The following is a 17,796-nucleotide window of genomic DNA, read 5'->3' as shown; positions in this document are numbered from 1 at the left end:
TGCACTCCCACATGACGATCCCCTGCCAATCTCTGGTGTAATACCAATAGCAGTGGGATGAGCTCCTTAATTAGGCATTAGTTACCCACTTAAGGGCTTCATTTGGCAATGGGTCGGGAAGGCCGTCCATGGGCCTTTTATCAATGAACTTAATCAGGACAGAGGCGAGTAGGTGACGGGCACGGTGCCCACCCACCCATATGATTAAATACCACCACCCTCTGGCCAGAAAACCTGCCAAGGTGGAGGACATTAAATTCTGCCCTTTGTTTGTGAACTGATCAGTTTTCTCTCTGACACTCTCCACAGTTGGATAGGCTCTGCCAATCCTCACCATTCGGGTCACAGGAGGAAAGGGAGAAAAAGGGAAATGAAATTGGAATTTCTGTTGATGCTATAGGTTAAACAAAAACAGACCCCTTATTTTCTCTCTCTCTGACCCCAAGATAAGTTAGGATTCTATTAGACATGACCATCCACCTCTCTTCCACTGATCTCAGTCACAGTAACACAAAAAGATTGCTTATTGATGCCAAACAATTTGCAGTTGAAAGATACTGAAGCTTCGGTTGGTAATCTCCAGGTGCCAAAGATTTATCCTCAAGTCATCAGCTGACATGTATGTCTCATAGTCGCTATTTACTGAAATGGAGTTGATGTGATATGTATGAGCATTGGCAAACACTCTTCGAGGACTGGCCTCCACCATCAGATCCATGGGTCTCAGCACTGGCACCTAGGGACAAGAATACACATCAGTCTGAGAAACAAAGTGCAGAGCTTAACAGTACATCAGGCCAACCAATATTGTACACCTGCATTGTGTTCCCACCAGTCTCCCGTCTAAGGGAGGTGATATTTCCATAGAGTCTTTTGACGGTAGCACAAGTGGATAGCACTGTGGCTTCACAGCGCTAGAGTCCCAGGTTCGATTCCCTGCTGGGTCACTGTCTCTGCGGAGTCTGCATGTTCTCCCCGTGTCTGCGTTGGTTTCCTCCGGGTGCTTCGATTTCCTCACACAGTTCAAAGACGTGCAGGTTAGGTGGATTGGCCATGATAAATTGCCCTGATGTGTCCAAAAAGGATAGGAGGGGTTATTGGGTTACAGGGATAGGGTGGAAGTGAGGACTTATGTGGGTCGGTGCAGACTCGATGGGCCAAATGGCCTCTTTCTGCACGGTATGTTCTATGTTCTATAACCATTAAACAAAATATGATCATTCTTTCTCTGGATGTGGCTGTCACTGAAAAGGTCTGCATTTATTGCTCAACTCTAGTTGCCTTGATTAGGTTCCTAGGACACTTAAGAGAAAAGTGAGAGATAACACACTGATATGGTAGCCATCATATAGTCAGACTGGGTAAGAACAGCAGGTATTCCCTAAAGAACATTCAGGAACTTCTTAGGCTTTTACCACAATTCAACAGCTTCGTGATCACTTTTACTGGCAGCAATGTTTTAATTTTATATTTTTAAAACTAAATTTAAACTCTCAAACTATCATCTTGGGATTTGAACCCACAGTCTCTGGTTGATTAGTCCAGTTCTCTGGGTTATTAATCCAGTTGCATAACCACTGCTCTATTGTAACGAAACAAAGTGACAGACAGAAACTAAAAAAGGGCTGGTAAATGACCCCTGGTGGAGTGCTCTGCTTGCCTATTATAGAACTTGCCGGAAGTTCAACCCGCTGACTTCAATCAGACAGTAATCAGGCAGGTTTGATAATGGATAAATTCTGTGCTCTGATAGATTTCTGCCCAGGCTGTGAGGATGCAAAATCAGTGGCATTGTCCTTAATTAAGAAATTCCACATCACATTTACAAAGAAGACTGTTCATTGAGACATGTCACCATTATTGAGTGACTCACTCCCAGCTCTGCTGATTAAATTCTCTGCCGCATTACGAGGTTGAGAGAAATGGCAGGGATTCATATTTGATGTATGGTGGGGTAAGAGGAACAGGGTGGGGTTGGTAGGTAGGGAGGAAGAGAATTGCATTTGGTCTCTGGGCTGGAGCAGAGGAAAGACTGAAGATCATCTCGTGCTACCTGTTCCTGATCATTCGTCAGTGATCCTTGCTGGAAAGTTCAGTAGTGCATGGCTCTTGGTTGAGGCCAGATTTGAGCTCACCTGAAATATCTGTGTATTGTTAAATCTGATAACACTTGCATTCTGGACTCACACATGGACCTCAGTGAACATGGAGGAAGCGGGTATGAGTGGATGTAGAGCCCAGTGCCAACCAGGACTTTCAGGAGAGATGGGGAGAAAGATAGAGAAGGTGGGGTAAGGGCAGGGAATGGGGGAGATTTTATGACAGTGAGTCACTGAATGATGGTGACATTTCTCAATGATCAGTGTTCACTTTATTTTAAACAATCCAAAACAAAACTGGAGAAAGCATGTGGTAATTATTGAATAAGAGTTGCTTTAAAACAATACCAGATCTTGAAAAGCTGCAACAAACAAGCTGAAATTTTCACCTTCAATTCAAAGCAATTTCCTTTTAAGAGCTTGCGGTCTATTCACGTTTCCCCTTCATATGATCCAGAACATAACCATCTAACTCAGTCCTGTGAGGCATTTTGTGTTTGCAAGAGTGAGTATGAGCGCGAGCGCATGTGTCTGTGTATGAGTGCATGCATGCAATTATCTCCGTGCGAGGATAAGTGCGTGTATAAATTAGTTAATTTGAGTGTATGTATACATGGGTTAGTATGAGTGAATATGTACATGAGTTAATATGAGTGTGTGTATACATGAGTTAGTATGAGTGTATGTATAGATGTGTGTGTATACATGAGTTAGTATGAGTGCGTGTGCACGTGAGAATGTGAGGGTGGACGAGTGTGTGATCGAGTGTTTGAAAGCACACATACCTATCTCAGAGAGTGTTGAGGCACAGGGCAGGATTTTCTAGCCCTTCCTGATGCGGGATCTTCCAGTCCCACTAAAATCGACCGCAGGCGGCGGGGTGGGTGACCAGACGATCCCACCTACGGTCGATGGCTCACCACATCCGCCCTGGGAAAACCCTGTCATGGGGAGGCCAGAAAATCCCAGCCACAGTTTCTGGGTAGATGTTAGCATGCCAAGTTAGAGTGACAGCAGAGCATGGAACCTGCTGGCCCTCTATCTGTGCTACAGCTGTGAGAGGCACGTCGGCTAATGTGGCGTGACAAAAATCAATGATGCATCATTCGGCATGGTTGGATATTGCCGAGTGCCACGGGTTGAGCTGTTTATTCTGAGAGGAGGCAAACCCGACTGTCAGTCATGCAGTCACCTCTGTCGGGGAAGGGCATCAAAAGCTCACTGAAATCTACTGGCAAGACTGAGACAGTTTTTACTAAATTATTGAATGAAACCCAATGACCCATCTCTAATTAGTCATGCGACTTCAAAGGTCTCCTAGCACAATGAATCAAGTACTGATCTGTTTAACATGACTGTCAGGCAGTGCACGCTCCAGAGCAAGATGAATTACCTTTAACAAATAACCTATGCGTTTTTGCATCACCCAGTTATACTGCACTACTCCAACATCTGAGGAGATTCTACCGGCACACAATTAGAGGGCAGCACGGTAGCACAGTGGTTAGCACTATGGCTTCACAGCGCCAGAGTCCCAGGTTCGATTCCCGGCTGGGTCACTGTCTGTGCGGTGTCTGCACGTTCTCCCTGTGTCTGTGTGGGTTTTGTCCGGGTACTCCGGTTTCGTCCCACAAGTCACGGAAAGGCATGCTGTTCGGTAATTCGGACATTCTGAATTCTCCCTCTGTGTACCCAAACAGGTGCAGGAGTGTGGTGACTGGGGACTTTTCACAGTAACTTCATTGCAATGTAAGCCTACTTGTGACAGTAAAGATTATTATCATTATATTATTAGAGTGGTCACAAGGAGAAGTTGTTCATTGTGTTTTTGAAAATTCTTCTCCTCCAGTCTCAAATCCATTCCTATCCCCACAACACTTAGCACCACCCTGGGTGACAGGAGATAAATCTTGGGATCTGATTGACTTGCTGACTATTTGGGGTATTTCCTAACATTGGCCTGTTTAGGATAAAATATCAAACCACAGCACAGGGCTAACTTGTCTGTTGGCTCTGATGGATGTCAACAATCCAACCTGAACCGGGGTAGGCGGAGGAAAAGAGTGCGCCTTGGACAGCATTCCCCCCTAAACCAAAGCCACAGATGAGATATTCACCGATGCTGCTGCAGGTGTTGGGCATTTTGCCTATTATAGCAAGTCCTAAAATAATTTGTTGGGAGAAGTGCTTTGAGATTTTGTGATGTCATGTACCTGATTGACCTGCAGTTGGTTAATTTGCTGGTTTGTGGGATCTTGGGCGAAATTCTCCCATCGGGAGACTGTGCCGACGCCGGAGTGAAAACCGGAGTGTTTCACTTTGGCATCGGAGGCCGCTCCTCGCCCCCTATTCTCCCACCCCCAGGGGCCTTGGTGCCGCATGAAAGCGGTGCCGCGGAAATTACGCGGCCGGCGTCGTGTAAATGACGTCACCCGCGCATGCGCAGGTTGCCCGGCGCCAACCCGCGCATGCACGGTTGCCGTCCTCCCCGCAAGATATGGAGGATTGATCTTGCGGGGCGGCGGAGGAAAAGAGTGCGTCCTTTAGAGACCCCGGCCCGCCGATCGGTGATGCCTGCGATGCTGCCTACCGGGTCCGAAATATATAACAGATCATCCGCATGCAATAAGACCCCGGCTGGGATTCTCCGAGCCCACGCCTGGTCGGGGGGTATCAGATACCTTGGTGGCCTCCACGACGGCCAGGCCCATGATCGGCGGTTACCAATCAGCGGACATGCGCAACCCGGGGGGGCCTACCTTCTTCCATGCCGGGCCGCTGCGTGGCTCCGCCATGTTGCGCAGGCCCGGCGCAGAAGCGGCCACCACGTGCATACGCTGGTGCGGAAACAGCCGCCATGCGCCAGCGCGGAAATGGCCGCTGCGCGCATGCGTGGACTGGCATCGTCAGTGCAGGGCCGCGTTTCAATGCCGGAGCTCCATGCAGCCAAGAGGCCCATTGATGCTGGTATGAAACACTCCGGTGTTTACTGACAGCCCCCCTTCACAAAATCCTTCCTTGCCGCAAATGTGTTTTGCTGAAACTCAACAGCGGTTTCATGGTCGCCATCGTTATTGAATTCAAATTCTGCCATCTGCCATGGTGGGATTCGAATCCGGGTCCCCAGAGCCCTATGCCAACTTTGTTTAGGGGGATTGCTGTCCAAACCCTCAGAACATGCAACCTTCAATTTGTGGCCTAACCAGAGCTTTCTAAAGGTTCAGCATAACTTCCAAACTTTTGGACTCAAAACACCTTTAGTTATGATGCCCAAGATCCCATATACGTTGCTAACCAATTTCAAAATGTCCTGCCACCATCATGATATGCACACATGAGCTCTCAGGTCCCTCTGTTCTTGCTCGCTCTTTAGAACATGTTATTAAGACAAGATCGGGCATTTTCAGACTAGTAGGGCAATAGGCTATCATGAAGGGCGTGATTCTCCGGAAAGATTTCCAAGTGTGGTAGCGAGCGGGAACTGACTCGAGGCGAGCAATTCAATACAATGTTATTTGTCCACTTAACAAAGTCCCACGGGCTTCACGCCTCAAATGAAGGCTCGCCAGCCCATTTACCGGGACTGCGCTCAAAAGCCTCCTGCTAACAAGGTCGGGAAGCACTTAAACAGCTCCTGCGCCGCAAACCACACTCAGCTCGCAGTCATGGCGCCCAAATGACTGGCCTCAAGATTCAGAGATGCGGACCTGGAGAGGCTACTAGATGTGGTCGAGGTCAGGAGAGATGTCCTATTTCCCCGAGCGACCCAGAGGGTGAGCCACAGAGGAGGCAACGATGCCTGGGATGAAGTGACAGCAGCCGTCAGCTTGGGAAGCGTGATCAGGAGGACTGGCCTCCAGTGCCGGAAGAAGGTCAATGATCTACACCGGGTTGCATGTGCGAGTTGAGACACTCCGCTCACCCAGAAAACTTCTCACCCCCAGCGACCAGCACCCCCACCCTCCGTTCGCCACCCCTTAACAATCCCTGCACCCCCCCCCCCCCCCCCACCCCTTCCTTCACACCATCCACCACCGTCAGTGTGAACCACACATGCGGCTAATGATGCCCTCTCTGTCTTCGCAGGAGACATTATCCCACAATCGCCGGGAGAGGGCCCAGATTGGCGGAGGGGTGTCGGACATAATAATCCTCATGACCTTTGAGGATATGGGCCCCAGAGATAACAAGGGTGGCCGAGGATAAAGCTGTCACCAAGGCGGAGGTCTTGGCTATTCCGTTTCTCCGGCTTTTCTCCAAAGAATGTTACCACTTGGGTCACAGTTGGCAGTTGATCCTCAGTCAGTGAGAACCAGCTTATCTGGCCAAGGACACAGTGGTAGTGCTATCGTGCCTCAGAACCACTGAGTTATGGAAGGGAAAGGTCACCAACAATTGTCATTCTTCATCACTGCTCAATAAGATCACCGACTGAAAAGAAATGTCTGAGGACGAGATAGGGCTTGACTGTGACGTTTCCACTATGGCTGGGACTATTCCCTGTTTAGTTTCTCTCATGAAGATTGGCCACATATGTGAGGCACAAGGAGGGAGGGGTGGTAGAGCTGGCAACCCCCACCCTCCCCCAGAACAAGTGACCATTTCCAGGAGAGGAGAAAGGTTGGACAAGAAGGAAATAAAAACCTTTTAGATGGGCTGAGACACCTGGAGACAGCCCAGTGACAAGCAGATGACATTTTCTGACAGTTTAATGGCACCAATTTTAATTTCAGCTCTGACTAGCGCAGCACACTAGCAATGCAAAGCACTTACTGATGCACTTCAGCAGCAAACAGGAGGAAACAAAGGACTAATTGGAGTGGAAAATGTTTGAACAGACAGAAGGGATGAAAGGTCGATTGGAGGGCCTATGAAACAGTGGCAGCGGCATACCAGGAGGTTAATCTGATTTCATACATTGTGAGTTTTCTTTTGTTTTTGTTGAGATTTTTCAATTTCCTGCCACTCCCAATTTAATTCTGGATTTGAGTTGAAGGAATTTTATTGCAGGTTTTTTTTTATGAGGCTGGGGTTGGGGAAGGATTTCATATCCTTTCAAACTGAGTCATAAAAGAAATGAAGACTTAGCCTACAGGTCAGAATGATTCATTGCTAAGTCGACAGCACAGCCATTACCTCATTCGAGAGAGGGGCGGGGGTTGGGTGGGGGTTCCATATTCCTGTGGTGAGCAGATGATAGCCGCGAGGGTCACAAGGCCTTTAATTCTTCAAAAACAGGTAGGATTTGTTAAGTAGAAGAGATTGTACAGCACAATCTACTGTTCAAAAATGATCCATCAATCGTTGTCACGGCAACCCTATCATTGCAGTTCATGAAGTGCATCAGAGCACATGCAACATTAACGTTTGTTTGAGTGAACTGTTGCTTGCATGGAGCTTTCTGCTCTGCTGCACTGGAGAAGATTTCAAATATTTCTTGCATAGTATTTACAACACAGAAACAGGCCATACTGCCATACCAGTCCATGCCAGTCTTTATCCTACACACAAGGGGCCTCCCATCTTTTCTCATTTAAGTCTAATTGTAACGCACTCCCTTCTCTCTCGTATGCTTTTACATAGATACATAGAAGATAGGAGCAGGAGGAGGCCTTTTGGCCCTTCGAGCCTGCTCCGCCATTCATCACGATCATGGTTGATCATCCAACTCAATAGCCTAATCCTGCTTTCTCCCCATTGCCTTTGATGAAAAGATGAAAATCGCTTATTGTCACGAGTAGACTTCAATGAAGTTACTGTGAAAAGCCCCTAGTCGCCACATTCCGCCGCCTGTCCGGGAGGCTGGTACGGGAATCGAACCGTGCTGCTGGCCTGCTTGGTCTGCTTTAAAAGCCAGCGATTTAGCTGAGTGAGCTAAACCAGCCCAATTCTCCCATTCTCCCCAAGTGCTATATCCAGCCGCCTCCTGAATATATTCAAAGTTTTAGCATCAACTACTTCCTGTGGCAATGAATTCCACAGGCTCACCACTCTTTGTGTGAAGAAATGTCTCCCTATCTTTGTCCGAAATGGTTTACCCTGAATCCTCAGGCTCTGACCCCTGGTTCCGGACAGACCTATCATTGGTAACATCTACCCTGAAATGCATCCATACCATTCACTCTGACCACTCCTGTGGTGGCGAGTTCCATATTCTCACAACTCTGGGTGAAAAAGATTCTTCCGAATTCAAGCGAAGATAGTGACACAGTGATACTGTCACTAAACTAACAATCCAGAGGTCCAGGCTAATGCACAGGGGACAAGGGTTCAAATCCCACCATGGCAGCTGGTGGAATTTAAATTCAATTAATATATTTGGAATATAAAGTTCGTCTTACTAAATGCGTATTCTTTCATGGGATGTGGGCATCGTTGGCCAGGCCAGATTTTGAAACTCATCCCTAATTCCTGATGAGCTGGCTGGTTTGCGGGGAAATTTCAGAGTGGTAGTTAAAGTTTAGCCACATTGCTGTGGGTCTGGAGTCACATTTAGGCCATACTGAGTAAGGTTGGCAGATTTCCTTCCCTAAACGACATTAGTGAACCATAGGTTTTTACAACAATCGTTTCTTGCTTATCCTCTGACTTTTCATTCCAGATATTTATTCCACCATTTGCTGTAGTGGGATTTAAACCCAGGGAACCAGATCATTATCCTGAATTACGAGTCTAGTGACAATAGCTGTTGTCTCCCTATCAATGAGCCCGGCCAGGTGGTTGAAGTTTCAGTCGGGGATTACTTTGGGAATAGTGGTCACAATTTCGTAAGTTTTAGAATACTCATGGACAAAGACGAGAGTGGTCCTAAAGGAAGAGTGCTAAATTGGGGGAAGGCCAACTATACCAAAATTCGGCAGGAGCTGGGGAATGTGGATTGGGAGCAGCTGTTTGAAGGTAAATCCACATTTGATATGTGGGAGGCTTTTAAAGAGAGGCTGATTAGAGTGCAGGACAGACATGTCCTTGTAAAAATGAGAGATAGAAATGGCAAGATTAAGGAACCATGGACGACAGGTGAAATTGTGAGACTAGCTAAGAGGAAAAAGGAAGCATACATAAGGTCTAGGTGACTGAAAACAGATGAAGCTTTGGAAGAATATTGAGAATGTAGGACCAATCTGAAACGAGGAATCAAGAGGGCTAAAAGGGGTCATGAAATATCTTTAGCAAACAGGGTTAAGGAAAATCCCAAAGCCTTTTATTCATATATAAGGAGCAAGAGGGTAACTTGAGAAAGGGTTGGCCCACTCAAGGACAAAGGAGGAAAGTTATGCGTGGAGTCAGAGAAAATGGGTGAGATTCTTAACGAATACTTTGCATCGGTATTCACCGAGGAGAGGGACATGACGGATGTTGAGGTTAGGGATAGATGTTTGATTACTCTAAGTCAAGTCGGCATAAGGAGGGAGGATGTGTTGGGTATTCTAAAAGGCATTAAGGTGGACAAGTCCCCAGGTCCGGATGGGATCTATCACAGGTTACTGAGGGAAATGAGAGAGGAAATAGCTGGGGCCTTAACAGATATCTTTGCAGCATCCTTGAACACGGGTGAGGTACCGGAGGACTGGAGAATTGCTAATGTTGTCCCCTTGTTTAAGAAGGGTAGCAGGGATAATCCAGGTAATTATAGACCTGTGAGCCTGACGTCAGCGGTAGGGAAGCTGCTGGAGAAGATACTGAGGGATAGGATCTATTCCCATTTGGAAGAAAATGGGCTTATCAGTGTTAGGCAACATGGTTTTGTGCAGGGAAGGTCATGTCTTACTAACTTAATAGAATTCTTTGAGGAAGTGACAAAGTTGATTGATGAGGGAAGGGCTGTCGATGTCATATACATAGACTTCAGTAAGGCATTTGATAGGGTTCCCCATGGTAGGCTGATGGAGAAAGTGAAGTCTCATGGGGTCCTGGGTGTACTAGCTAGATGGATAAAGAACTGGCAGGGCAACAGGAAACAGAGAGTAGTAGTGGAAGGGAGTTTCTCAAAATAGAGAACTGTGACCAGTGGGGTTCCACAGGGATCCGTGCTGGGATCACTGTTGTTTGTGATATACATAAATGATCTGGAGGAAGGTATAGGTGATCTGATTAGCAAGTTTGCAGATGATACTAAGATTGGTGGAGTAGCAGATAGTGAAGGGGACTGTCAGAGAATACAGCAAAATATAGATAGATTGGAGAGTTGGGCGGAGAAATGGCAGATGGAGTTCAATCCGGGCAAATGCAAGGTGATGCATTTTGGAAGATCCAATTCAAGAGCGAACTATATGGTAAATGAAAAAGCCCTGGGGAAAATTGATGTACAGAGAGATCTGGGTGTTCAGGTTCATTGTACCCTGAAGGTGGCTGCGCAGGTCAATAGAGTGGTCCAGAAGGCATACGGCATGCTTTCCTTCATCGGAAGGGGTATTGAGTACAAGAGTTGGCAGGTCATGTTACAGTTGTATAGGACTTTGGTTCGGCCACATTTGGAATACTGCATACAGTTCTGGTCGCCACATTACCAAAAGGATGTGGATGCTTTGGAGAAGGTGCAGAGGAGGTTCTGCAGGATGTTGCCTGGTATGGAGGGTGCTTGCTATGAAGAGAGGTTGAGTAGATTAGGATTATTTTCATTAGAAAGACGGAGGTTGAGGGGGGGACCTCATTGAGGTCTACAAAATCATGAGAGGTATAGACAGGGCGGATAGCAAGAAGCTTTTTCCCCAGAGTGGGGGACTCAATTACTAGGGGTCACGAGTTCAAGGTGAGAGGGGAAATGTTTAAGGGAGATATGCGTGGAAAGTTCTTTACGCGAACGTGGTGGGTGCCTTGAATGCATTGCCGGCGGAGGTGGTAGAGGCGGGCACGATAGCGTCATTTAAGATGTATCTAGACAGATATATGAATGGGCAGGGAGCAGAGGGATACAGATCCTTAGAAAATAGGCGACAGTTTTAGATAGAGGATCTGGATCAGCGCAGGCTTGGAGGGCCGAAGGGTCTGTTCCTGTGCTGTAATTTTTCTTTGTTCTTATCCATGTGGAGTTTGCACATTCTCCCCATGTCTGCATGGGTCCCACTCCCGCAACCCAAAAAGATGTGCCGGGTATGTGGATTTGGCACACTAAATTGTTCCTTAATTGGAAAAAAATAATTGGGTGCTATAAAAATTTTTTTTAATGTTATAAAAATCAATCTGGTTCACAAATGTCCTTTTAGGAAAAGAAATCTGCTATCCTTACCAGACCTGGCCTTGAAGTGACTCCGCAGCCAAAGCAATGTGATTGATTCTTTATTGCCCATTCGATATGGCCTAGCAACTGGGTCAAGGGCAATTAAGAATGGGCATAAATGTTGGCCGTGCCATCCGGAAGAACCCGAAAACTGGGTCCTGTGCTGAAAACATTACAATATCATGCTTTTGTATTTTAACACAGTTGGAAAATGGGTAAGCAGTGAGGAGAGATCTAACAGATACACCAACCATAGAGGAGTAAACATGTCAAGTTACTTGAACACTACTCAGTAAAAGACAGTTCAGTGAAAACAAGAGTGAGAGTTTCCTTCAGCTCCAGCCCTTCACCACAAGATCCAAAATCTGGAAAATCCTCATATCCGATCCCGAGCATAGATACAAGTCCGATACCTGCATATCCTTTTTAGAATATGGTGGCCAGAACTGCAAGCAGTACTGTAAGTGTGGTTTAACCAAACTTTAATACAGATTTAGCACAATGCCCTATTTTTAAATTCCTACCCTCCAGAAATAAAACCTTGTGTTCACTGACACTGAAATACATGTACCCACTAAAGATGCTAGAAAAGGCTTATCTATTCAAGTATGTGAATTATTAATGACATGATAAACACTGAAAATCTGTTTTTCCAAATGTAGCATTTCATTCCTTCAAATTTAAAATATTGTTGGAGGTTACGAAATTTAATTAAGCCTTTTCAAAAAAACATTGCTGTAAATCTGTCTACGTTCATTCTTCAATTTGATTAGCTGAGGACTCACACTGCTGTTCACACAGGTCCCAGGAACACAAAGTTAGCATGCAGATACAGCAAGCAATTAGGAAGGCTAATGGCATGTTGGCCTTTATTGCAATGGGATTGGAATACAGGAATAAGGATTTGCTACAACTGTACAGGGTTTTGGTGAGACCACACGTGCACAGTTTCAGTCTCCAGTATACATGCTCCAGTAGCTCAGGAGGTTGTTGAAGATGCGTCACATTGCACTGTTTGAGCTGTGTAACGGTACAAAGGTATCAGTATTTGCAGCGTGATTCACCTTATCCCCTGAGTCAGAAGTTTGCGTCTTTGAATCCCTCTCGACAGACTGGAACACAATAAGCTATTGAACAATCCAATGCAATGCTGAAAGAGTGACGTCCTTAGTTCTGCTTTAAACTTGTCAAGGCATTACATAAATTCAAGTATATTCCTTTTGGGGAAGCTGAAATGTAGTAAGAAGGGTTACAAGCAATGCCCAGAATTATTTAGTCATTGTCCCTCCTAGGGATCATTGACATGATTATACCAGCACCAGTCTGATTTATGGATGAGCCGTGACTCTCATCCAAAACAATGGGGTTTATACTGAAGGCATGAGGTTTAAAGGGGGACTGTGGGAATCAAAAACAAATGATATTCCAGCTTTAAAAGCAGCTCCCATAAATTACTGATATACTCCTGTGTTTAATATTTTCATAAGCACTTCTGATATTCATATTTCATTCCGGTGTCATCTTCCTGCATGTATTATCACTTCCATAAAAAAAATGCTAGTGTTGTACTAAAAATATCTCATTTTCTGAAAGTCAGACAGACTCCCCTCAGCTCTTGCAAGACAGCGTGGGCTCCATTTTATTCTCTTATCCTTCGCTGCTTCAACAGTATCTCATGTTTTTAATAGTGCCTTTAACAGAGGAAAATATCCCAAGGTACTGCACAGAATCATTGTCAGACAACATGTGATACCAAGCCAAGTAGGTTTTAAAGAGCACCTTAAAGGAGGAGAGAAAGGTAGAAATGTCTATGGAGAGAATTTCAGAGCATAGTTCCTAAGCAAATAAAAGCACTGCCATCAATGGTGGAATGATTAATATCAGGAACATACAAGAGGCTAGAGTTGGAGAAGCACAGTGATCTTGGTGAGCTGTAGGTTATAGAGATATGGATCATCCCAGTGACCTGTTATTTTCTGCTTCCCCCAGTTTTAGCTAGCTTTTAATTTCCTTCTCTTCATAGAACCCTCTCAGTGTAGAAGGAGGCCATTCGAGCCATTGAGTCTGCACCGACCCTCCCCCTGTTCTATCCCCATAACCCCAGTGCTATAACCCCAAGGGAGGTCCCGGGATCAGGACCATATAGTTTCCCATGACCTCCCCAGAATATGAACGTTCCCTTTAAGGAGGCAGGGCTTCCCCTTAACAAGGAGTGCCCCAGCAGTATAACATCCCTGGCCTGGGTGTTGGGCGGGGAAAGAAACCCTAAGGGTTGTGGAGGTGTATTAGAATGGTATTGTAATAAACCTTGTCCTTTAATTTCTACTATCGTTTTTGCCTTCTGCTTCCTGCAGATTCAACACCCACCTAACCGTTGGAGACTAAAGGGCAAATTTAGCATGACCAATCCACCTAGCCTACACATCTTTGAACTGTGGGAAGAAACCCGAGCACCCAGAGGAAACCCACAGACACCGGGAGAACTTGGAAATTCCACACAGTCATCCAAGGCCGGAATTGAACACGCGTCCCTGTCACTCTGAGGCAGCAGTGCTAACCATTTTGCCACTGTCTCCTGAAAGCACAGATTTGTTTTGGGTTACGGTTCTACTGGAGTAAACCTCACCCAAACCTCACCTGTTGTGACTCGTAACAGTAGAGGCTATGCCTTTAATGCCAGCCACCTATTCAATTGTGGGAGGTATCTCAGTGTGTATAATATTATGTCATTTGGAGAGAGCTAATCTGATACACAGTGTATTAGCATTTGATTGTTTAACGTGTCCACCACTTAGTCAAGTTGTTCATCTTGTTAAAACTTTTGCAGGCAGAAGAAGTGTTAAGCAAATACACTATGTGTTCTGTTGTGAATGTCATACAGTGCAATTTTAACACAACATATTTTTAACGTTATATAGATTTAAATTGGCACTTACACAAAAGCAGTTTTCAGATAAGAGAAAGCGTTTCCCTAACTGGTATTCTTTTTCCTCTCGGTAATGTTGATATTGTACATTACAGAGGTGTTTGGCTACTCTCATTCACTTCAGATTAAAGTGACTTTAAATCATTTGGAACACAATAAAATAATGACAACAACCAAAATATCAAATTGCTTCCTAAAGTTAAACTCAACGGGTGACTTTCTGCCACATACATCCTCTTGTCAACACCTCATAAATGTTTACAACCTAACCTAATATTATGATTGGTATGGGGTTGTGCTGCAGGCATTGTGGCCTTCTCAATGGCTTAATGCTGCACACTACATGGAGTGGTATAAAACCGTACAGACCAAAATTACCATCTCAGTGCAAGTCGACTGACACTGTCTCTCTAGGCTCCCAAATGATGCTCGGCCACTTTGGGTCAAGCAACAGAGTGTCCAGTGCCTATGTACTCTAACAAGGAGCAGCCCCAACAGGAGTGAAGGAGGAAAGATAGTCAATCCAGTGGTGCTGAATCCAGTGGTTCTATAAGAAATACTGTTTCAATAAAAGCACTAGAGGCTTCAAAATAGTTGGTTAAGAGGAGTCTCCAATGTTTTGAACAGTTTGCACTGGAGTTCCTCATGAGACACTTTGGTTTTGGCAGTGGCCATTTTGAATTTGTAAATAAAGGTCCTTAAGCTCTCCGTTTATGTGAAGTAATATTTGCCAATCATTTGGAAATGGCAGCAGCTGAAATGCTTGCCTTTATACAGTGCTCCATAAATTGTCAAAACCCAGCCCTTCCAGGCAGGGTGGCGCAGTGGTTAGCACTGTTGCCTACGGCGCTGAGGACCCAGGTTCGACTCCGGCCCCGGGTCACTGTTTGTGTGGAGTTTGCACATTCCCCTAGTGCCTTCATGTGTTTCACCCCACAACCCAAAGGTGTCCACGTTAGGTGGATTGGCCACGTTAAATTGCCCCTTAATTGGAAAAAAATAATTGGGTACTCTAAATTTTAAAAAAATCTCAGCCCTGCCAGCCCAAGCGCTTTGAGATGTCCTGTGATTGTGAAAGACGCTCTATATAGATGCAGGCTCACTGTATTAAGTCAGTCTACATCATGGTCAGACTTTTATGGTCCTCCGCGCCAACGGGTTGAGGCAGGATGAGGAATGTGACATTGCATGGACAGAATTCCCTCCGGGTTCCAGCCTGCCCAGCCTGGTAGCGATTTCATGTTGGGGCAGGCAGGGCCTCAGATGGGAACCCCGCTCTTGCCTCAATGAAGGCCCTTAGATGCCGGTTTCCCAACCAGCCTTAATTTTTAAGGGGGGCAACACCAAACTAAAGATAGTTGGATCTCGGGCAGGAAGGTGGGTGGGGAAACTTCTCCAATCTTCAGACTAGAGGCCCTCTCCCGTAAGGCCCCGTGACCTCCGGATCTCCTCGCCACTCACCCACACCTCCCAACCCTGCCTATCCCATGATATCCTGATCACCCCTCCTCTAACATTGCCTATACTCCCTGGACGCGATTCCCCCAGCCCCGCGCCGGGCCGTAGAATCGCCGCCACCGTGCCATGCCGCCCCGGCGCGTTTGGCGCGGTGCCGGTCGCGGCTGCTGTATGAGGCCGGACCGCCGATTCTCCGGCCCAGATGGGCTGAGCGGCCGTGCCGAAAAAGCAGAGTCCCGCCGGCGCCGTCCACACCTGGTCGCTGCCGGCCGGAACTCTGCGCGGAAGGGTCGGGGGTGGTCTGTCAAGGGGGGGGGGGGGGGGGGGGGGGGGGGGTGTGGAGGCGCTCCTTCACCAGGGGGGGCCTCCGATGGGGTCTGGCCTGCGATCGGAGCCACCGATCGGCGGGCTGGCCTCTCCAGACCAGGCCCTATTTTATTACATGGCTGGCACCTGAACCTCCATGCCGTGTTGCGTCGGGGCCGGTGCGTTGAAGAAGACACTCACGCATTCACCTTGCACGGCCCAACTGCGCACCAGGAAGTGAGGCTGGAGCGGCATGAACCGCTCCAGCTATGTGCTGGCCCCCTGTGAGGGCCAGAATCGCTAGTGCCCGCGCCCATTTTGCGCCATTGTGAAACGCGACAGCGTTCACGACGGCGCGAACACTCTGTCCCGCGATCGGAGAATCACGCCCTCTGCCTTGGACCCCTGTCACTTGCCTTCTCCTCCGGTTCTCTGATTCCCTGCAATCCTTCTTCCAGCCACTGCAGCACTGTGCCTGGTGGGACTGGACATTTGTCAGTCAATCCAATTAGCTGGCAGCTCTCCAAGGCAGGACCTTCTTTCGAGTGAGGGCCGGAAGTCCCGCCTTACGCCAATCAATGCTTATTACAGCGTAATATGGTATGTGGCCTGCTGGAGTCGGCGGAGATGTGTTCCCCAATGACTCTTTGGATGATGGGGGCCAAGCCTCCGATATCCTGAAAATTAAGGCCCATGTGTCTAGGAGGAAACTCAAGCCCAGAACACCTCATTCCCACAAGAAGCCACAGAAATTATGATCTGACATCTGCCACAGATAAAAGCCATCAGTTCCTTTAGTGACAGTTTCCAGAATCTGTAAATACCAAACAGCTGGAAATACATTTATTTTAGGATAATGCTACTGACACCCCCCCCCCCCCTCCAACATTAGAAATTGATTCATTATCTGGTCTTGAACCAAGTGATTGAGTCACATTGTTGTAAACCTAAAAAACAGAGCCAACAGATTTTGTCAAACAGTTAAAAGCTTTTTGACTTCATTTTGCCCAATTTATGTCAGGATTGGTTATCTTCTCAATTGGCTTCTCTTAGCAACAGGCTTCGCCATTAGATTCTCACAGTTAACATTCTCAGTGTAGAGTGGATGGTGGGAGGTGGAGGGGGAATGATCGATAAAGGGTTTACCAAAGCCAGTTTATAGGTTGGATTAATGCGATTTCACTGCGGTTAGTCTGGTTTTCTGACGCTTGCATCCTGTCGAACAGGTAGTTCAGGTATAAACATCCCACCACATCAAAGTCCACAATCGTAGGATTCTTGTACCTCCCAGCATCCCCCTTGCCATAAAATTTTCTTCAGTGTCAGATATGCTAAGTGAATGGGCAGGAAACATAGCAGTCGCAATATAATATGGAAAAATGTGAAGTTACCACTTTGGCTTTTCTTTAATTATTTCACGGAGTGTGGACGTTGCTGGCAAGGCCAGCATTTGTTTCCCATCTCTTGCTGCCCTTGAGAAGGTGGTGATGAATTGCCTTCTTGAACCGCTGCAGTCCATGTGTTGTAGGAACACCCACAGTGCTGTTAGGGACGGAGAGTGAAGTGAATCTTTGATGGGAAAAACGGGATTGCAGAGTATTTCTTAAATAGTGACAGATTGGTAAGTGTTGATGTGAAAAGGGCACATTAAGAACAGATGTGAAAAGGGACCTCGGTGTCCTTGTTTATGAGTCGCTGAAAGCTAACTTGCCAGTGCAGCAAGCAATTAGGAAGGCAAATGGTATGTTGTACGTTGGCTTTATTGTGAGAAAATTTAAGAACAGGAGCAA

At 46.6% G+C, this 17,796-nt stretch overlaps 1 protein-coding gene across 4 annotated transcripts in view; it reads right to left on the bottom strand.

Moving 5' to 3' along the window:
* The window catches only part of LOC119965044 (serine/threonine-protein phosphatase 2A 55 kDa regulatory subunit B beta isoform), a 756,912-nt gene that overhangs the window by 52,982 nt on the left and 686,134 nt on the right, over window positions 1-17,796 (bottom strand). For all 4 annotated transcript variants that reach the window (XM_038795265.1, XM_038795266.1, XM_038795267.1 and 1 more), the window contains one exon: window positions 559-736. In XM_038795265.1, the coding sequence (XP_038651193.1) occupies window positions 559-736 (178 nt within the window). The remainder of the gene's footprint in view (window positions 1-558; window positions 737-17,796) is intronic.

This window comes from Scyliorhinus canicula, chromosome 4 (assembly GCF_902713615.1).
Source record: "Scyliorhinus canicula chromosome 4, sScyCan1.1, whole genome shotgun sequence".
In the NCBI taxonomy this organism is placed as follows: Eukaryota; Metazoa; Chordata; class Chondrichthyes; order Carcharhiniformes; family Scyliorhinidae; genus Scyliorhinus; species Scyliorhinus canicula.
The sequence above is the reverse complement of the archived record's forward strand: the minus strand, read 5'-3'. Positions and strand labels throughout refer to the sequence as shown.